This window comes from Desmodus rotundus, chromosome 3 (genome assembly GCF_022682495.2).
Source record: "Desmodus rotundus isolate HL8 chromosome 3, HLdesRot8A.1, whole genome shotgun sequence".
Lineage (NCBI taxonomy): Eukaryota > Metazoa > Chordata > Mammalia > Chiroptera > Phyllostomidae > Desmodus > Desmodus rotundus.
In genome coordinates this window covers 2,821,249-2,841,037 of record NC_071389.1, presented here as the reverse complement: position 1 = coordinate 2,841,037, position 19,789 = coordinate 2,821,249, and the positions used below count along the sequence as shown (strand labels likewise).

Genomic DNA, 19,789 nt, shown 5'->3' with positions numbered 1-19,789 from the left:
GCGGGGCCAGCCGAGAGTTGGGTCACTTCCTATTTCCCGTGATTTCTTCGATCAGGGACATTCTGGAGGATTGGACGCCCGGGACCCTGGCCACCTGAGGCCCCGCCCCTCCGACCGCCGCTCGACCTGAGTCACGTGGTCCCCGGGCATCTGGGCAGGGCCGTGGGGAGGGGCGGTCCCGGGAGGGGCGGGGTCACAGGGCGGGGCGTTCCGCCAAATTCCAGCCCCAGCCCTGCGGCGCTGCATTATCGCGAGAGCTCAGAGGAGGCACGCAGCTCCAGCATTTCCTTCCCGCTGGCGTCCGCGGCGCAGTGCGCAGGCGCGGCGGGCGGGCGGGTTTCCCTGGGCTACAGCCGGCGCCGTCGCCCGCTGGTCCGCCGCCCTGCACCATGGCGGGCTGCGCGGCGCGGGCTCCGCCGGGCTCCGAGGCGCGTCTCAGCCTCGCCACCTTCCTGCTGGGCGCCTCCGTGCTCGCGCTGCCGCTGCTCACGCGCGCCGGCCTGCAGGGCCGCACAGGGCTGGCGCTCTACGTAGCCGGGCTCAACGCGCTGCTGCTGCTTCTCTACCGACCGCCGCGCTACCAGGTGCGGGCCGGGGTCGGGCGAGGGCTGGGCGCGGCGCGCGGGCACCCTCCCCGGGGTCCGGGTCGGGGTCGGCCGGGAGAGGCGTTACTTCCCCCGGTGTATTCTGTGGCCGCGAGTTCAGGTGGCAGGAGGGACCGCGCCTCACCCGACTCGGGGGCGTGGGGCCCTCCACCCCGCGGAGCGGGTGCAGAATTGCAGTTGGTGCGGTTCAGCAGCTGCGGCAGATGCACGTGGGGTGAGGAGTGAGCGAGCCCACGAGTTTTTTTATGTAATTGAAAGTGCGGAGACCTACCTGCTGTCAAGTCTGAGGTCAGAGGTCCCGCAGTTACGTGAATGGGGCCGGGTGCAAGAGTCCCGGGTGCCTAAGACCAGGTTAGCTGCGGTGACTTGGGAGAATCCTGCCAATAAATTGTAGGTTCACATAGTTTACCTACAGCCTTGAGTAATAATGGCAGCTAAAACCTATGTAGCATTTGCTCCTATGTGCTTTTACATGGATAACCCTCAAGACCGTGCTAAAAGGTAGGTACTACTATTATCCCCATTCTGTAGGTGGGGAAACCGAGGTCCAGAGGGTTAAGTAACTTGTCAAAGGCCGCACAGGCAGAGCGGTGGGCGCGGGATTTCCACCCGGACTCTAGGTGCTTGCTGGTGGCCTGCCTATCCCAGGAAGTCGGGTGTGTGTGCTCCAAGGACAGCAGGTGACAATTTCTTTTGGGTCTCTTTTAGATAGCCATCCGAGCTTGCTTTCTTGGCTTCGTGTTCGGCTGCGGGGTGCTGCTAAGTTTTAGCCAGTCTTCTTGGAATCACTTTGGCTGGTAAGGACTTGGGAACAGGGGGTTTGAGGCTGGGGTGGGCAGATCAGAGGGTGAGTGGTGATATTCCGTCGTTTCTGTGTCTCATCTCTGGCTGGCTGAAGGCTGTTTAGGGTTCTGTGGAAATGAGGCATCCGTCTTCCACCGAGATTCCCACAGCTTGGACCTTGAAGGCTTGTGCCCATCAGTCACTTCTGTTGCTGGCAGAAGCGAGACTCTGGCACCCTCCCCACAGGTGTGCGCAGCTGCGGCTGCTGTGACATCTGCTGTGGTGGGAAGGGGCGAGGTTCTGGCTCATCTTCACAGGCCTCCAACGTCTCTAATTTCCCTTAGGGCACATCTAGTGCATCCCCCAGGGCCAGGGGAGGGTTTCCCTACCCTCTGATCCCAGTCCCTCATGCAGTCTAGTGCCTGACCTGGATAGGAACCAGTGGCTTCAAGGTGAAAAGCTTTTCTCCTGTTACCAACACTGAGCTGTCTAATTCTTTGTTGCTGGGGCTATTTCACTTTAAAAAATTTTTGTATTTGACGTACATTTTTACTTTATTTTGCAATTTCCCCCTCTCGTGTTTTACTGTGTGTGGTATCATTTTAGAAAGGCGAGAGGGCCTGTAATGCCTTCGTAAGCTACGTTTGTTTGTTTTTTTGCCTGTGACATTCAAACGTGTAGTCCTTTTAAAACCTCACTTCCTGCAAACCTGAGGGACTAATATGGATGCCTGAGGTCCGCTCTCGGACAGGTGGCAGTAGGACCTCATCGTAGAATTCAGGGCCAGTTTCACAGACCGGAATCTGTACTTTGACTGATGGTTGGTCCCTTACCCTGACTTACCTCTCTCTCTCTGTCTCTTTTTACTGTCTTACTTCAAAAGTTCAACTTCAACCTGTCTTTTGTTTTAAACAGGTACATGTGCTCACTGTCATTATTTCACTATTCGGAATACTTGGTCACGGCGGTCAACAACCCCAAGAGTCTGTCGCTGGATTCCTTCCTCCTCAATCACAGTCTGGAGTACACTGTGGCTGCTCTTTCTTCTTGGATCGAGTTCACACTTGAAAACATCTTTTGGCCAGGTCAGTGTGCCCTACTTTCCCCTGATGGGGGGGGGGGAAGTGGGTGGCTTCCTCGCCAGCTTGGCAACAGTGACGTGGGTTCACCTGTCAGGTTTAATCTCCCCGAGTGATTTCCCCAGGCCTCTGTCCTCACTAAGCTCTTTACAGAGGCTGGGCTTGTGGATTCTGGAGTTTGCATCGAGGACATGCTGACCTTTTGCTTTAAGCCTTGCGTAATGTAGTGCATCCTGGGATATGAAGGCCCTACCTTTGATAACTGTAATCCTAATTTTACAGTCCGAGGAGGTTTGGATCTGGTCATTTTATGTGATTTGAGAAATTTCATATGAAGCTTTTATTAGCAAAAGCGTCTGCACCAGGAACTGAATGACTCACAAGTGGAGCCTCCCGCAGCAAATTAAGTGAAAAGTGTGTAGGTCCCAGCATTCAGCAAATGGCCAGGGCGGGAAACACCGGGTCCTGCTCTGTTTCACTCAGCTGTCCTTGCCCCCAAGGGAAGGGCAGGAGCCTGTGGCAGGGCAGTGTGGACTGAGAGCCCGCCAGCTCTTTGCCAGGATGCTCTGATGGGGTTGTTGGCACTTGAAACAGATGAACAGCACGACTTAGGAGGATGTGTTTTGCTTATACTTAAATTTTAATGTGATGACAAATGCCCGTTGCCCACGAGTGTGTTTTCCACCGTTCCTGTCTCTGGAAAATAGAGTTGTTGTGAGCGTCCAAAGGGGGGAGCTCCACAGTCCCGAGTCTCCCTCCGCATTGGTCGCCTTGTCTCCTGCAGAACTGAAGCAGATCACCTGGCTGAGTGCCACGGGCCTGCTGATGGTCGTCTTCGGAGAATGTCTGAGGAAAGCGGCCATGTTCACAGCTGGCTCCAACTTCAACCACGTGGTGCAGAACGAAAAATCAGAAACCCATACTCTGGTGACTAGCGGGGTGTACGCCTGGTTCCGGCACCCCTCCTATGTCGGCTGGTTTTACTGGAGCATCGGAACCCAGGTATGGTATCGGGGGTGACACTGGTCTCACTTTAAGTTTTCCTAAAGTATAATTGACACGTAATGCACATACCACAAAATTCACCACTTCCCAGCGTGCCATTCAGTGGGTTCGGTGTATTCACAAGGTCGTTGTCCTCTGTAAGTAGGTACACCGGCTCCCGTCACGGTCCAAGTGAGAACTAAATAAAAGTCAAAGGCTCGATTTGGTCCTTAACACTTTTTACCATGTGCTTGAAATATGGGCATCCTAAATTTGTAAGCTTTTGGTGAGTCTAGGTGCTTCCCCCATCTGCTGTCCCCCTTCTCTGCCTCTTTAACTTGGATCTGAAGCACCCAGTGGGGTGAGGACAGAGACGAGGCTGCCACCCGTTCTCACTGGAAGCCACCATTGAGGAGGCCGAGGTCATGTGTCAGGGGTAACGTGACTGTGGAGGTTTGTTCCGTCTTGGGCTGCAGAGTGAGTTTTGTACCTTGACCGTTGTCTCTTGAATCTGTTCTCTTGGTCCTAGGAGGACTTGGCCAGAGAACATGGATAGAGCTTAGGAAACGCACCACCTCGTGAGGAAAGTACAGTCCTGGCCCCGGCATTCCAGGGCAGCACATGGTCCATGGGGACTCTGGTGGCTCCCAGTGGTCACTGCATAGCCTGCATTTATTTATTTATTTAAATCCTTACTTGAGGTCATGCCTTCATTGATCTTAGAGAGAGAAGAAGGGGCGGAGGGGCGGGGGGAGAGGGAAACATTGATCAGCTGCCTCTTGCACACACGCTGACCAGGGATTGAACCTGCAGCCTTTTGGTGTATGGGGACAATGCTCCAACTGACTGAGCCACCTGACCGGTACGTAGCATTTGCTTTAAAACTTGCATCTCTGAAACTCCAGACGCTCGCATTGGCAGTCATATTCCCTGGGAATAAATCCGTTATAGTTGAAACGTGGAATTGCAGTCAATGTAGCTATAAGCCTGAGGACTAGAGTTTTTTTATACTTCCTTGGCCATAGATCTTTGTACCCTGTGACCCAGTGCACGCGTGTGTAAAAACGGAGCAAGCCTTTCCCGGGACAGCAGTTGCCCTTACTGTGTACGAGGCACCCTGTTTTCTACTGTGTTATTACTTGTAAGGCTGTTTGTGACTGCGTGGCTCAGTACAGCCCGCGGCCTGCGATGAGGAAACCCCACTTGAGGGCATGCAGAGGGGCGTCTGCGGCGGTAAGGACACAGGCTCCGGGGTTGCTGGCCGGCCCGTCCTGGCCTTGACGTTGATTGGTTGGCCTCCCTGTCCGCATGAGTCACATGGGACAGCAGCAGCAGCAGCACCTCGGGTCTGCTCTGGGTTGGGTGGCTTGTTGGTTGTGAAGGGCTGAGCGTGTGCTGGGAACAGAAAGCAGCGCCTGGTAGGTAAACAGTGGTGAGAATAAGAAGTTGAAGGCGTGTGCCGGCCTCTCTCGGTGGAAGTCACCCACGTGGGGAAGATGCACATCTGGCGGGTCAGTCAGCGTGGCCAGGAGTGGGTGAGTGGGCTCCCCAGCAGTGCAGGAAGTTCCCCGAGGGCTGGATGAGCTCTTGGCTTGAAAGGACTCTTTGGCGATGGAGCAGTGGACGAGACGTTTTCAAAAGTGGAAAAACCACATGAGTCCGGAGGTGAGAGGCTGCCCAGGTGGATGTAGCCAGGGGTGGGGGGTGGGATTGGAAGAGGTGGGCTCAGGTCCTGTGCTCCCACCAGCCCAAGGAGGCGGGTTAGGCCTTGGAGTTTTCTGGGCAGGGGAGTGATTGGATGGAGGGAGTCATTTCAGAAGCTCAGTTAGGTAGCAGTGTATCGGGGACACAGGCAGGCAGCGGGGCCAGAGGCAGGGATCAGGCCGCTGTGCAGTGGGGGGGAGCGTGTCAGGCTGTGGTGGCCCAGGACAGGAAGGCGAGGGGCTGGCAGCCGTGTGGGAAGGCAGAAGGTGGGGTGCAGGAGATGAATGGGAATCTACTCGTGGGGACTAGAAGGGGAGCCGCTCTCACCCCAGTCTGGGGCTGAAATCCAGGAGGTTGGTCTCACACGTGCGAGCTGCCCTTCAGGTGAGAGAAACAACAGAGAGCACGTGGGAAAACAGCCGTGATCAGAGTTCAGTGCTAACAGGAAAGGGACGGCGAGACTGCACTCGGTGGCACGCTGGTTGCGGCTCTCAGTGATCCTGACCGTAGCTCGTGTTTTGAGAGTCTCTCAGGCCCTTGGCGGGAAGTCCTCTGTGGGTGCTGGCGACAGCAGGTGCCGTGAAAGTGCACGGTATCGGTCCCTCTGACCCTGCTCAACCTCGTGTTCCCCGTCAGGTGATGCTGTGCAACCCCGTCTGTGGCGTCGGCTACGCTCTGACAGTGTGGCGCTTCTTCCGCGACCGCACGGAGGAGGAGGAGATCTCACTCATCCACTTTTTTGGCGAGGAGTACCTGGAGTACAAGAAGCGGGTGCCCACGGGCCTGCCTTTTATAAAAGGGGTCAAGGTGGAACTATGACACACCAGGGGCCACGGGGCCGCCCGCCCCGTGCAGCCCGGGACCAGACGGCCTCCGGTGGCCTCGCTGCAGAATGGATTTTCTTAATCATTTTCTATGTCACCATCTACTCTTCTGGAATACCACTTAAGACCCAATGGTCAGAAGGCCTCAGGACCAAAGGACTGCCCCAGTCCCCCCAACTTCCCAGAGCAATGTGTTCTTGGGCTGAATCAAGATCGGGTGAGGATGGAAGGCGGACAAGGAGCAAACAACAGCAATATTCAGCAGTGCCCCCTGCCCCGGAGAGCGCCCAGGCCGCGTGCCGGCCTTCGAGGCCCCCTTGCAGTGAGACCGTGACCGAGACCCCTCTGGAGAGGTGGACTCGTTGCTCTGAATGAGGCTTCTTCAGCAGGAGGGGTATGCGGGCACCAGTGCTTTTTAGAGTTAGAAATACACCGAAAACCTGTCCTTTAACCGAGAAACAGCACAGCTTCGACCTCCTTATTCCCATCCTCAGTGCACGAGCGTCTGTACGTTTGCAAATCCACTCCCTCACCTTCCTTGTAAGGCACTTTGCTCTTCACGTATTTAATCACACTTACAGGCCTGCTTTTTATAAACAGCAGTATCAATTCAGAGGGGACTCGGTGTTTATAGCCCCGCCTTTTATTTGGCAGAGAGGAAGCATCAACACGCAGCCGATTGGGCTGAGTGGCTTTGTGTTACCAGGGAGCCCAGGCTCCCGTGGCTTCGGGGCTCCTGGCTCCCGCCCTTCTCCCAAGTGGGGGCTGTTGCCAGTGGCGTGCGTGTCCAAGGCGGTCACTTGTCCTTTATCAGAAATGCTTCCTGAGCACCTGCTCCATGCAGGGCGTTGTTAAACGCTAGAGATACTGCGCTCCATTTATTTGGGATTTTCTTATTTTACCATAGCGTATAGTTTTGTGTTTGGATGTAAGTCTATTACCTATTGATTTCTATGTTCTGATCTCAAAGTTTCATAGTCCCTGATGCCATTTCAGACTCCGCCAGAGGGGTTCAAGAGCGTACGCAGCTACCAAATTCAAGTCGACTCATGGAAGTCTTAAACAGAGCAACTGATCCCAACCGAGAGTCAGTCATATTTTTGTTTTTCAAGTTCAGGGAGAGCGGCTGGCTCCGTGAGTCGAATACGGAGACTTGGAAGGCCCTTGTTGCATTCGGACTGGACAGGAACTTGGTCTCAGTGTGAGGCCCTTCTGTGCGGTTCTGTGGTGGTGCTGGGACGCAGGGACGTGAAGGCGGCGGAGCCCCGGCTGGAAGGCCGCCCTGCCGCCACGCCACACCACGCAGCTTCCGAGGAGCCACCTACCTTTCTGTGCCTAGACCTCCCCATCGGTAGAATGGGGTCAGTACCACCTACCTCACAGGGCTGTTGTGAAGACTTAGAAGAACAATGTCGAATGTTTTTAGTACTTAGGTGAGAGGACGTTAATGCAGTCCACACTGTGTGAGAGTTACACAGAAGTGGACATTGGATGAACTGTGCCAGACAGGGGAAATGTGGGTTGCAAAGAGCATTTACCAACTCAAAATGGTATTAATTTCTAGAATTTATGGCCTAATCAGTTTTTTCCTTATTATATATACCAAAGAGTGTGCGGTTTCGTTGGTTGCTGGCATGGCACTTGCTGGCATGAGGACCAGAGAGACCCCCCCAGTGCCCCTGGGGGGGTCCTGCAGTCAGACCAGCCGAGGCCGCTGTTGGAGCCCTGGCGGGCCTGCGGGTCACCTGCATGCCTGGCCCGAATGTGGACTCGGGTTGGATCAGCTCTAGACTCACTCCCTGGACCACACTTGGCAGATGCAATCCCACTTAGGAGGACCACAGAGGGAGGGCGGCAGCCATCCCAGCCCTCTGAGGGGAACTGCATGGGTGGGCGGGCATGGACCCAGCTTTCACGCCCCTTCTGGTTGGCCCTTGGCTTTGTGGGCAGGGAGTGCGAGGTATCGGGTTTGCGGATCTGTTCTCCACCTGCTGGAGGTCCCAAAGCCCACCTTCCTGCCCCCCAGGGGCTCAGAAGGCAGGCCTTGCTGTGGGTGCTGCTCCCCACCTCCCCACGGGGCTTGATGTTCTCTTCAGCTTTCAGGGAGCAGGTCTGGGGCGGGGTCCCTGAGAACACTCACACCCTCATAGTGGTCCCAGGGCGGAAGTCAGCAGTTACTTGGGGATAAAAGATGAACTACTTAGGGACAGGGCTTGGCAAGTGATTGACTTTCATCTGGCACTGAGACTTCAGCTTATTTTTAACCGTATAAATTTAGCAGTGACAGTGTGCTGAGCAGAGAATCAGGTTAATGAGGTACAGGCTTTCTGGGTGTCCCCAGAGCTTTCTGGGCAAAGGCCACGTCTCCAGTTCCCTCAAATTAAAAAACTATCAGGAGATTTCTTTTTCCATTGCAGGTTTTAAAGCACAGATACTTAAGTGGAACATAGGCACCGTGCAGAACAAAGTTACTTTGAAGTCGCACGAAAGGATACATTTTACAGGGATTTGCAGGCTGGGCTGAGAACGGCAGTTACACAGCCCCTTGTGTGCGCTCCTCCTGGAGCCTAAAAGTAAACTGGATCGTGTCCCGCCCCGCCCCCCACCCTCCAGCCCTCCAGCCCTGGTCGGGCGTTGACCCCTCTGGGCCACGGCACGGTGGGGGGAAATACCCCTGAGCTGGCTCTTTGTGATAACCGGTCCGGCTCAGCAAGTCTCAGCCGCAGCTCTTTTCGGTAGCAGCCCCCCGTAGCAGACACGGTAACCCAGTGTCCCCTCTCTGCACTTTCTTACTGCCTTAGACAGCTGCCATCTCCCACCGTTTTTGCTTCTGTAGACCCGGCACTGACTGCATGGTGGGGGCTTGCTCTCTGCCCTGCCATGCAAGCCCGCCGCCCGGGCCAGGGCCGAGGCCTGAGCCTGGCAGACCAGCCATTGGAAGCTCTCGCTCTTGGGAAGCCGTCCACAGCTAGGAGAGGAACTGATGGAGTAATTGTTCTACTCTTCTTTTTACATGCAGAAATGTTTATTCAAATGTTTTAAATCGGGTTTTGTTTCACAAGTACTGATATTCTTTCCAAATCTGAAATAAAGCTGTACTTGATTTCACTACGAACAATAGTGTGATCGTGAGGAACGCAGACACTTGGGTTGAGTTGCTTCCGGCTAAGAAACGTCCAGAACCTGTGCCACAAACCAAGTGCGTTTTGCCGCCTCCTTTCGGTTCTGAATTCCTCCCTCTATGCGGCTTGCGCGCCGTAGGACCCTATGGAAGCCTGTGATGCTGTGGCACGGGGATGTCGGTGGCCTGAAAGGGCAGGTCCAGGGGTGTCAGAAGTTCACACGCAACATTAACATAGTGACGTGTGAGCCCAGCACGTGTGGGGAAGCCGTTCGCCGTTTGAACCACTGAATCAAGATGGATGTTTGCTTAAAATGTGTCTCTCTGAGCATCATTTTGCCTCCAAAACTTTGAATTTTAGGTCACACAGGTTAGTTTTCCATTTTGAGAAGTATCAGGTTCCACTCCTAAAAGGGGCACCAGGTAGGAATGGGAAACGCCCAGAAAAAATTTGCTGCCGACTCCACGTCAGTAATCAGCAGGAGGCAAGCATAGGGTGTGGCGGCTGCGGGAGAGGGAGAGGAGGGGCTGTGGGGGACCCCCTCCTGCAGCGCCTGCTGCCCTGGGAGCCCAGCCCTGGCCGGGCAGGGAGGAGAGCCGGGGCGTGGGTTTTTCCTCTCTGCCCAGTCAGTGCTCAGGCCCCTCCCTGGGTGAAGCCACCCAGCGGCTCCGGGTAACATTGGGGCTGTGAGGCAGGAGAAACTGGATTCCTTTCAGGATGGAGTCTCATCACCCACGTCCAGAGTGGCATGTCCTCATCGGCATGCAGGTGACTCCAGGATGGGGCCACGCACAGGCACCGGGAGAAGCTGGACCAGTGAGTGGCTTGAGGCTGGCTAGTCCCTCATTTACTGTCCCCGTGGGCTGGGACTCCTCTCCAGTCACCGTGATGAGGACCAAGACTTCGGGCCATGTGAACGCAGGGAAAGCGAAGCCAAAGGATCCGAAATGAGGACCTTTTAGAGAGTTTCTGGGTTTGACCACTGGGGGACAGTCACCCTTTACCCTCAGACAAGACCAGCCCGAGGGGAGCCCCCTTTCCTCAGTGTGCTGGGCCCGATGAGCACGCTGTACCAGGCCCAAGCCCCTGGGACCCGCCCCATCGGCTAAGTGGGGTGCTCCCTCCGCGGGGGGCCGTCGCCCCCGTTTCTTGGTTTGGGCCTGTGAGGATCTTTGATTTTCAGTGTGGGCTCTTCTGGGAGGCTATTCGGGGTACGGCCGCTTCCTCTCAGCTCCGGGGTCTGCTCTCTTTCGTCCGTGGCGCACACTGGGTCACCCCTAAAGAAACGCTCGACCATGAGCTCTGGCCTGCGACACTCCCCACCCCGTTCACTGCGCTCAGCACTGGAGTGGAGGCTCGTGGGCCGGCGGGCCTTTCTGGAAGGCACCGGGTGGCCACAGCCGGAGCCAGAACTGGAGGGCCTCCCGAGGGACTGTCCTTCCATTGGGCGGGAGTTTTAGCTGCCAGAGCACAGCGGTTCAGGCTGCCGCAGCGGGAGCATCTGAGCTGCTCACCGTGGTGCCTGGGGGTGGCAGGGGGCATTGTACGCCGTGTCACCAGCCCAGCAATGGACCCGCCCACCACCCACCGCCCCTGGGCTGCGGGGCTGCAGCTCGGTGCAGTGCGAGCCCCACTGTGACGGTGACATGGCTGCTGTTGCACATTCTGCCCTCTCTCTGCAAGCATTTTGGCAAACCGCGTGGCTCCGGTGACAGTGACGCTGTCTCCCAGCGACCCTCCTCAGTCACTTTTCTCACGGACGTGAGTTACAGCTGCCTGGTGTGAGCACCCAGGAGCCGGGCCACGTGCCGGCGGCTCTCGGTGGTGGGGTGGGTGCAGGCAGCCACCGGGCACTGACCGCTAGGAAATGTGGGTCCCGTCCATCCAAGTCGCCTCTGTCGTCTATGAGTCACTGTTCGAAGTCTCCCTCCACATCACAAACCCCTCCGACCCCGTGTTTTACAACCGAGGCCCTGCCGAGGCCGCAGAGGGGACCGGCGGGGAGAGAAGGTCCGAGGTCTGACTCTGTCCTCCACACTGGTCTCTGAGATGGAACCGCTCGCCCGCCCGGGGTGGAAAGACCTGCTGTACCTGGCCTGGGTCTCGTCGCCTGTGCCGTCCTCACGCACGTTTTGCAGATGCTCAGACTCCTCGCCCACGGGTGCCTGAAGCCTGTGTGGGAGGAGGCCAACCCCGGAGTCTGAGAGGCAGCAGAGCCAGCCCACGTGGGCCTGAAGCTCACTCTGCATGAAGAACGAACTCACGCACACACTGGAGAGGCCCCCACCCTGGGCTTTGGCCCTGAGACGTCGCTTACTGAGGGTGGCCTGCGATGCAGGTAAGAGGCCGCTCTGTGGTTTGGGGCACGCACCCAGGTGGGGCGCGGGCACCACAGGCCCAGCTGGCAGGGAGGGACTGTGGGCGGGGACAGGGAGGTTTGGGAAGGCCTCGCTGCTGACACTCAAGCTGAGACCTGAGTGACAGGGACCCAGGGGACAGTCTGAAGCAGGAGCGTCCCAGGCAGAGGCTGGGAAGCCGGAGCCACTTCAGCTTCTTGGGGGATGGAGAGGCCATTGTGAGTGGCCTGTGGTGCGGGGCCGACGCAGTCAGAACTGGGCAGGGAGGGCCCTGAAAGGGCTGTCAGGCCTGGTGTGCTGGGCCGTGTAGGCTTGAGAAAGACCCCTGGCTGTGTGAAAACCTGGAGGGCAGGGGCATGTGTGACCAGGGGGCTCGGATTGGGGGCAGCCGTGGAGACAGGGCAGGCAGGTTGAAACAGTTGTGTGACCAGGACTTGGGGTTGGGGGCACCCGGGGGTGAGCGGAAGCAAGGAATCTGGGATTTTCCCAGGCTTATTCCTGGAGCTCCCGTAGACTGATGTCATTTAGTGAGGTGACCCTGGAGGAGCGTGATGCGGGAGGAAGTGAGGTTCTGCTGGCCATTGCGGGTCTGATGTGCCCATGAGACATCTGAGCAGAGCGGCCGGGAGGGGCAGTTAGAGGTGAGTCCGTCTTCTGCTTTGACCTACTCCCAAGGGCTAGAGGTGGGCGACTGTGTGCCCAGAAGCAGGAGGTCAGAGCAGCCTACACATTGCGTGTTTTCACAGATGTTGAGCACCTGGTTGCCCACGTGTCCTGAATAAACCTTCGTGACTCGGCCCACTGACTTCCAGAAGGGGCTCGTCCCAGTGTGGGCAGCTTTCCCACACATGCTGAAGTGCCTTGGCTCCCTGGGGCCAGCCCGGTCTCACCTGGGCTCCAGCCGCTCCTTCACCTTGGCGATGGAGCGGACGTAGGGTGTGATGTGCTTGGTGATGGCGGTCAGGCAGGCGTTCTCCTGCTTCAGCTGGACAAGGTCACGGAGCTGGGCTGTGGGGGCCAAGGCCAGAGAGCTGGGTCTCACTGGCTGTGGAGTCTTACTCTCCAGCCTGACACCATGGAAACATCTCAGCTCTGGCTGTGGTCGTGCCTTTAGCGGAAGAGCGAGGTGAGAGGTGTGAGGGCGTTCTGCTCGCTGGGTTCTGACCTCAGGTGCATCGTTTTGGGGCCGGTTAGCAGCTGGGAGGCCAGGTCAGGGGAGAAGGGGAAGAGCATGGGGGTTTTCGGGTCTGGTCAGTGGGTCACTGCTCTCCTGTCCCTACTGGTACAGGGGTTAGCTCTAGGACGGGGGCACCCAGCAGCGGCTGCCTGGGACCTTCATAAATCTCCTGCTCGTTAGCCACCCGCTGGTAGGATTCCTCCCACATCTGAAAGAGAAAGTAAGTTGGACATCGAGTGAGTTGGCATTTCCATTGGTGGAATTTCTGCCCTCCAGCCACCCAGAGCTGCAAAGCACCCCCAGCCCGTTCCCATGGTTCCAGGCAGCAAAGACCCAGGTTCCAGAGCCGCCACACCAAGCCTGCCGGGGCCGGCCAGCGGACTCTGCCCTCCCCCCACCCATCTGTCCGGGGCAGCCCAGTGCGTGCTGATGGGTGGGCTGCTGGGAGGCGGGTCCTCAGTGGGGCTACCTCCTGAAAGAGGGCTCTCATGCCCTCCACGGACGCGCACTGCGCGGCGATCCGTGCGTCGACCTGCAGGGCCTTGCGCAGGATGTCACCCATGATCTCGGCCTTGATGAGCGAGTGGTGCTTGGTGAGGTCCCGGTGCAGCTCCTGCACCTGGTCCTTCAGGCTCTGCGTCTCGGCCTGCAGGTGCTGCAGCACAGAACTGTGAGTGCATGGGCCCTGCCAGCTGTGTCCCTGCAGGGGCCTCAAGGGAGTGGCCAGGACCAGACTTGGCCACTGAGCCCTGGTGAGGAGGGGTGGGGCCTTTCCCAGCACGCAGGGAAAGGTAGCCCCACTGAGGACCCGCCTCCCAGCAGAGGGGCTCGGGCTCACCCGGTAGGAGTCCTCAAAGTGGCGGCAGTGCTCCATGAAGGGCGTTTCCTCCCCCTCTGCCAGCAGCACCTTGGTGCTGATGGACCGGTGCAGCGTGGGCTTCTGGACTGGTGGCCCCAACATCTTCCCCACTGGGGAAGGGCAGCTGGGCACCCCCAGCCCCTTGGGGCCTGAGTCCCCTGCTAACCTGGGGAGGGAGCCAGTGTGGATGCAGAGGAGGCTGGGGGTGGGGGGGCCTCTCCCGCCCCCAGCCTCCCAGGGCCTCTCTCCGCAGACCGCACCCCAGAAACACCTCAGGAGTGCCAGAAAAGCCTGATGCAAGGCAGCACCCAAGACCAAGGGCATCAGCGAGGTGATTTTGAAACCTGCAGGTGATGGATGTCAATGTGCGGAAGGAGAGGCCAGCAGGAGGCTGCCAGGGCTGGTCCAGAGCAAACAGGAGGAGCCCTCCCATGCACTGGGTCTGGGGCCCCCTGCTCAGGCATTTCTCCTAACTCATCCCAGGTCTGGGGCTTTCAGAATCCAGTGGGGTCCCCACCCTGAGCTGCCCCTTCCATTCAGCACCTCCTCCGCACCACCCCAGCCTGGGGAGCCAGGCTGCAGGGCCCTTGGGGAGAGTCTGCGACCTCCTGGTCCTCCTGGGTGGTCCTCCCCTGATGGAGGTGCCCCAGCCGGCTGCTTCCCAGACAGCACACTCCCTCTCCCACTTGGCATGGTAGGCAGGGGTTCAGTGATCTGGGAAGGGCAGTGCCCCACCTGTCCCAGCCTCTCGGGCACCCTACCCTGACAGGGACCTTGTTGCTCACGTGTTGGGGCTGCCACCAGCACCTGCTGCCCAGTGAGCCCCAGGCGGCGGCAGCAGCAGCGGTTCCAGGCAGCGGGAGAACTCGGCGCGGTGGTCGCTGATGATCTGGGTGGTGAAGACAGGTGTGAGCCTTGGGACCACAACTGCCCCAGCTCAGCAGGTGTCCAGCCCCTCCCTGCACCTTGCTGCTCTGTGCTGGCTGGAGGCGATGCGGCTGTGCAGCGATGCCCTGCAGCCTCTCGATCAGCTCCTGCAGGGCAGATTTTTTTTTTGTGGGTGGGGTGGAGGGGGAGGCCCCAGGGCAGCTCTGTCTTTTACACTTCACCTGGTCTTTGTTGGAGGCTGCAGCTCTTCCCTGGGACTGGCTGGGAACCCCCCAAGCCACTCTGCCTCAAAGCCCACAGGGAAGTTTGGGCTCCAGTGGATGCTGAACTCCAGGGGAGCAGAGGCTTACGTTCCCTCCCGGGCTTTGCTGTCCTTTTAGAGGTACACAGTGGGCCCCTGCAGGGTTTGTAGATGATGGTGTGCAGGGGGGGAAGGTAGGCCCAGAGGCCCCTGGCCCAGCCTCCGGGTGACAGGCTGTCAGATCTGGAAGGGCACTGGGTGGGTTCCTGCTAGGGAGGGGGAGACCCCAGAGGAGCTGGGGGACTCACGTAGCCCAGGTCCAGGAACTGGGCCTTGTTGGCCAGGCTGAGGAAGGAGGAGCAGATGACCAGGTGAACCTGCAGGGGGGACACTGCTCAGTGCCTGGCCTGGGAGGAGGGCCTCTGGGCAGGGGAGCCTGGCCCCATGCACCCCTGCCCCCCTTACCTGCAGCGTGGGCAGCAGGGTGGCCAAGTGGGAGAGCTGCTCCTTGAAGGCCTTGTCCTTCTCCTCATACTGGCTGGGGGAGGGGCAGGCAGCCTCATCTCCAGGGGAGAGCTGCCCACCTCCCCAGGGGCCTCAGGGCCCAGTGGTCCATCCTCTGTGCGCCCCTCCCTGCCGCCCTCCCGGTGGCCCGAACCACCCTGCCCTCCTCCTGTGGTGGATGCTTTGGCCCCGGGGCAGGGGTGGAGAGCCCACCCCCCCACTCACCTCTGCACAGCCTGCAGCAGCAGCGCTTTCCTCTCAGCCAGTCTGTCCTGGGAGGGACAGGCTGCTGCCGGCTGGGGGCCGCCTCCCAGCTCTCTCCCGCTCCCCTGGGCCCCAGCCACACCTGGTGCGCTGGCTTGCGCTGCAGCCTGTCCAGGGTCTGCCTGAGCCAGAGGCCCTCCTTCCTGCATCCCACTGCCAGAGAGTGTCACCTCCTGGGGGAGGTGTTCCATGGCCACCCCCTGTCCCAGCACCGGCTGGGGCGGGCCCTGGCTTCCCTGCTGGCTTCCCTGCCGGAACTCTCCCGGAAACTGGGATGAACTCCTGGGGTGCAGCTCGATGCCTGTCTGCCTGCTACACTGGGAACTCCACAAGGGCTCTGCGGGGCGTGTCCTATGTCGTGGTCATGGCTGATGGCCTGTGGCTGTCCTGTCCTCCCCACCCCTCACCTGTATGCTGCCGAACAGGGAGTGGATGGCGGCTTCCTCCTCTGCCGCGCTGCACCGCACCTCCTCCACCATTGCCTGCAGCAGCACAATGGCCTCCCGTGTGGCTGTCTGCAGGGCCTTCACGGCCTGGGGACAAGGCGGCTTCAGCCTTGCAGGCGGCACACATGCCCCCAACCCTGTGCCGGCCAGCTGGCAGGGCACCCCGTGCTCACCAGCACCGCCTGCTGCAGCCGCTCACAGCCCTGCACGTAGGCTGACTCAAGGTCCACGCAGTGGGCTCGGCTCTCCCTGCGGGGACCCCGCGGGTGAGCCCCGCTCAGTGCCCCGCTCTCCCCAGCCCCCTGGCCTCCAGCTCCCTCGACCCACCCCTGCATGTCCCGGAAGCAGCGGATGCACAGCAGCGACTTCTTGTCAGTGGAGAACATGATGTAGGGCTCGGTGTGCAGCGCTGTGGAGGGGGCGGCGGTGAGGGCCAAGGCAGGGCTCGCCCTGCCCCCTCACCTCGCCCCTTCCGTCTGCCCCCACCTGCCGCACTCACTGCACTTCTGGAGCATGTCTCGGCTGTGCTGGCCCAGGGCCACGATGTCATGGCGCTCGAACATGCGTGCCCGGTGTGTCTCTTCGCGGCAGCGTGCGCACAGCGGCTGCCCGCACGTGTTGCAGAAGTATGTGGTCTCGGAGTCCTGTGGGCCCAGCACAGGCTCAGCCAGCCCACCAGCGGGGAGCCTGGGCCCCACCACCGCCCCTTCGGGACCGGCCCTCTAAGCCTGTCGCCGAGCATGCCAGTACCAGCCCCGGGCAGGAGCGCGGCCCAGTGCGGCCCTTGCTGTAACCCTGACTCCCTAATAGACCAGTTTGCAGATGAGAACCCCCAGGCTCAGAGAGTAGGTAAGAGGTTCCGTATGGGGCAGGTGCTCTGAATGGGCTTGGTCAGGCCCTACACGGGGTTGGGGTAGGGCAGAACTGCATTTGCAAAACATTTTACCTACAACAAAAATGTGTGTGTGTGGACACCCCTTAAGCCCCCACCTGTGACCCCCAATAGTAGCCACATGGCAGTGCCCACCCTGGCCAAGTGGACACCAAATTTGGCTGGGAGAGGAAAGGGAGCTAGGGCTTGGCAGTTCCCTTGTGCAGGCCAGACCCAGGGCCGGGTCCAGGGCACGGCGCTGGCCGAAACAGCTATAAAAGCACAAGCTCTGACACTGGCATTCAAGGCCGTTTCCTCCCCTGCTCACGTCTGTGTCATACGAGTCCTGGCGCTTGCCCTGTACCCGCCCCCTCAGCTCCTGCAGGGCCACACTCCCGGAACTGGGGATACCTGTCCAGGTTCTGAGGGCCAGAGTCCCACGTGCCCCTCACAACCTGCCCTCAGCTCCTTGGTTTGTTTTAGTTTTACCCCTGGGCTCAGGGGCGGCGTCACCCCTCCCTGACAGCACGCTGACCCTGCTTCCCTTAGGGCTGCTGGTAGCTGTCCATAGCCACCCCAGTGGCAGCGGGCTGCAGGGGCGGGCCCAGCCCTGGGCCACTTCTCAGCTCCACTCTGACTTGGGGACCAGTAAGATGTCCCCAGATGGGATGGCCTTAACCTCTGCCACTGTCTGGCTCTTAGCACAAGTCACTTGTCCTGGACTTTAGTTCCCCCACCTGTAAAATGGGGCCCATGTTTGGGATCCAGGGCGACTTAAGGAGGTGCTGGAGGAACCCCGATGGATCATCCCCTGGGGACACGTTGGGTACGCTCTGCCAGCATTGGGACCCCGGGACCTGGCACCCTCGCCTTCCCCCGGGTGCCCCTGCCTGCTTGCTGCACTCCAGGTCACAGTTGGCACAGTGCACCACCTCCAGGCCGTCCCCCGAGCTGTCCACCAGGAACTGAAGCAGCCGGTCCACCGGAGGGAGCCCACTGGGGCCCTTCACCACCGTCTGGTGTCTGCCGAGAAGCTGCAGCCAGGATCAAGATGCCCCCTCCCCCTGGCTCCCCACCGTTCCCACCCCCACCTTCCAGGCTGGAACTAAAAATAGGGCAGGAGGTGGGGTACCCAGCAGGCTGGCATCTGCTATAAATATCTCAGCCACTGCTCACCCTGACCCAGTCCTGGGCAAGTCCTGGGAGGCAGGGGGCTGTCGGCTGGGGTGACAAGGCAGAAGCCCGCCCTCAAGCCCCCCTCATTGCTGTGGGGAAGCTTGCTGCGGGTAACTGGAGCCGGCAGCGCCCGCTTAGGTTAACCAAAGACTTCAGGGACCCCTGAGGGAGTTACTGGGAGTGCCCTGACAGAGGCAGTGTTGAGATCGGGGTACTCCTCTAGCGGCAGTAAGTCCCCACAGGACAGGTGCCCTAGTCCCGCCCTTGACCCCTGACCTTCTGTGGGAGGCCCAGTGAATCCCTCCAGCAAAATGCTCAGTGGGAGCCGGATGCATCCTCCCGCGGGGAGGTGCGGGGTGGGCTGGGCGCGGCCTCCCCCCACCCCGTTTCTGATGGGTTTCAGCACACCGAGGTCCTCCCCCGAGCAGGGTGGGTCTCCCTTCCCGGGGAGGGCTCCGTTGGGGCCCGGACGCACTCACTGGCACAGCGGGCAGGCGAGGCGGCCGTCGGCGGCGCGGCCGCGCAGGCAGCCGGCGCAGAAGTGGTGGAAGCAGTCTAGCAGGCAGGGGCGCTCGTACTGCGCGTGGCACAGCGGGCACACGAGCGGGTGGCCGCTCGCAGCGTCCAGGGCGCCTGGGCCCTCCAGGGGCGCGAAGATCGCTCCCGACATCGGCGGGGTCTGCTCAGGACGGCGGCGGGGCGACCAGCGGTCACGGGGCGGGGCAGGGAGCTGCCAGGGCAAGCGGCTGGGTTTGGAGCGCAGGGCGCAGGGACGGTGGGCGCGGAGGCGGGCGGAGGGTCCGGTTTGGCGCTCGCGCTCCCAGCCTCCCCCGCATCCTCGCGGGGGCCCTGGAAGGTCAGGCCGCTGCACCGGGCAATGCCTCTTACCCAATGGCCGGCTTCCCTCTGCCTCCCCCTCTCCCACCAACCCTCACTCCCACCCCAGGAATTTCCCCTCCCGGTGTCCTCAGAGTGGCCGGCAGGCGACACCCCTTCCGCGCTGGACCGCACCGGTGCTCGGCTCCGGTGCCCCCGACCACCTGCCTCAGACTCTGCCCACGGGGTCTGGCCAGGGCCACTCGGTCCGCAGTCTGGGAGGAGGAGAGGCAAGGAGGCTGCCGCTGCAAAGGACGGTGCCGCGGGAGGGTCCGAGGCTCGGAGGGGAGGACCCAGCTCCGCTCGGGAAGACCGGATAGCCACAGGAACCAGGGGCCTGTACCCACGGGTCTTGAGTCGCGACAGAAGTGGGTCCGCGGGCGCCATTTCCTCCACGGCCAATCGGGGGCGACAGAGCGGCAGATGCCCCTGCATGGCCATCCCAGTACTGGAGAGAGGGCGTGAGAGGGCTGGGATCCCTGACTTCCCTTTGGCTGGTTAGGGGCTCTTGGCAGAGTCACTGACCTCTCCGAGCTTGTGCAAAACTGCGCAGGCCTCCCGGGGATGGGGGAGACTTTCACGAAGTGCAATGCGCACACTAGGCTTCCAAATAACTAGCTGCCCCCTCCACCACCCCCCCCCCCCGCCCCCCATCAGGCAAGCTCCCAGGAAGGGTGTCCGCTCTGCCTTTCTAGGCCTGGTAGGCACTTACGTGTCCCAGTATGATTTTCTCCAGAGTGCCCTTCACCCCTGGGTCATCAGCTGCCTTCTTTGCGCACTGAGCTCTGGGAAAGCAGCCCCCACCCCATCCTGTTCTTGCCCTTCTTGAAACCAGAGTCAAGCCCAGAGTCTGACCCACAGAAGGTGCTGAGTGAAGTCTTACTCATCAGCCCCGGCTGGTGTAGCTCAGTGGATTGGGTGCGGGTTGTAAACTGAAGGGTTGTTGGTTTGATTCCCAGTCAGGGCACACGTCTGGGTTGTGGGCCAGGTCAGGTCCCCAGTAGCGAGTTCACAAGAGGCAAACACTCA

At 60.0% G+C, this 19,789-nt stretch overlaps 2 protein-coding genes across 5 annotated transcripts; one reads left to right on the top strand and one right to left on the bottom strand.

The window, feature by feature from the left end:
* The first annotated feature begins 266 nt into the window (after nucleotides 1-266).
* On the top strand, nucleotides 267-6,589 carry ICMT (isoprenylcysteine carboxyl methyltransferase). The gene is made up of 5 exons (XM_053920660.2): nucleotides 267-584; nucleotides 1,314-1,402; nucleotides 2,304-2,473; nucleotides 3,252-3,469; nucleotides 5,792-6,589. The coding sequence occupies exons 1-5, from the start codon at nucleotides 390-392 to the stop codon at nucleotides 5,972-5,974; spliced, it is 855 nt and encodes a 284-aa protein (XP_053776635.1). The 5' UTR covers nucleotides 267-389; the 3' UTR covers nucleotides 5,975-6,589.
* Nucleotides 6,590-8,594: 2,005 nt separating this feature from the next.
* Nucleotides 8,595-18,783, bottom strand: RNF207 (ring finger protein 207). 4 transcript variants are annotated; one of them, XM_053920656.2, is made up of 17 exons: nucleotides 18,364-18,783; nucleotides 17,599-17,731; nucleotides 16,337-16,481; nucleotides 16,165-16,246; nucleotides 16,011-16,086; nucleotides 15,799-15,924; nucleotides 15,353-15,564; nucleotides 15,089-15,161; nucleotides 14,932-15,000; nucleotides 14,460-14,528; nucleotides 14,280-14,383; nucleotides 13,474-13,660; nucleotides 13,105-13,290; nucleotides 12,792-12,843; nucleotides 12,349-12,466; nucleotides 11,193-11,273; nucleotides 8,595-10,378 (listed from the first exon to the last, which is right to left on the bottom strand). In XM_053920656.2, the coding sequence occupies exons 1-17, from the start codon at nucleotides 18,552-18,554 to the stop codon at nucleotides 10,207-10,209; spliced, it is 2,076 nt and encodes a 691-aa protein (XP_053776631.1). In that variant the 5' UTR covers nucleotides 18,555-18,783; the 3' UTR covers nucleotides 8,595-10,206. The 4 variants fall into 4 exon arrangements, with proteins under 4 accessions (XP_053776631.1, XP_053776632.1, XP_053776633.1 ...); XM_053920657.2 differs by having other exon boundaries at nucleotides 8,595-10,056; XM_053920658.2 differs by having other exon boundaries at nucleotides 15,353-15,399.
* Nucleotides 18,784-19,789: the final 1,006 nt, after the last annotated feature.

What these genes read in the sequence shown, in the direction of transcription:
- RNF207 (XM_053920656.2), bottom strand. Translation starts at nt 18,554, where the DNA reads ATGTCGGGAGCGATCTTCGCGCCCCTGGAGGGCCCAGGCGCCCTGGAC. An exon ending in TGCTTCCGGGACATGCAGGG is followed by an intron (nt 16,087 to 16,164) that starts GTGGGTCGAGGG and finishes GGGTCCCCGCAG; the next exon opens with GGAGAGCCGAGCCCACTGCG. An exon ending in AAGGAGCGGCTGGAGCCCAG is followed by an intron (nt 11,274 to 12,348) that starts GTGAGACCGGGC and finishes CCTCCCACACAG; the next exon opens with GCTTCAGGCACCCGTGGGCG.
- ICMT (XM_053920660.2), top strand. Translation starts at nt 390, where the DNA reads ATGGCGGGCTGCGCGGCGCGGGCTCCGCCGGGCTCCGAGGCGCGTCTC. An exon ending in TCTTGGAATCACTTTGGCTG is followed by an intron (nt 1,403 to 2,303) that starts GTAAGGACTTGG and finishes TGTTTTAAACAG; the next exon opens with GTACATGTGCTCACTGTCAT. An exon ending in TGAAAACATCTTTTGGCCAG is followed by an intron (nt 2,474 to 3,251) that starts GTCAGTGTGCCC and finishes TGTCTCCTGCAG; the next exon opens with AACTGAAGCAGATCACCTGG.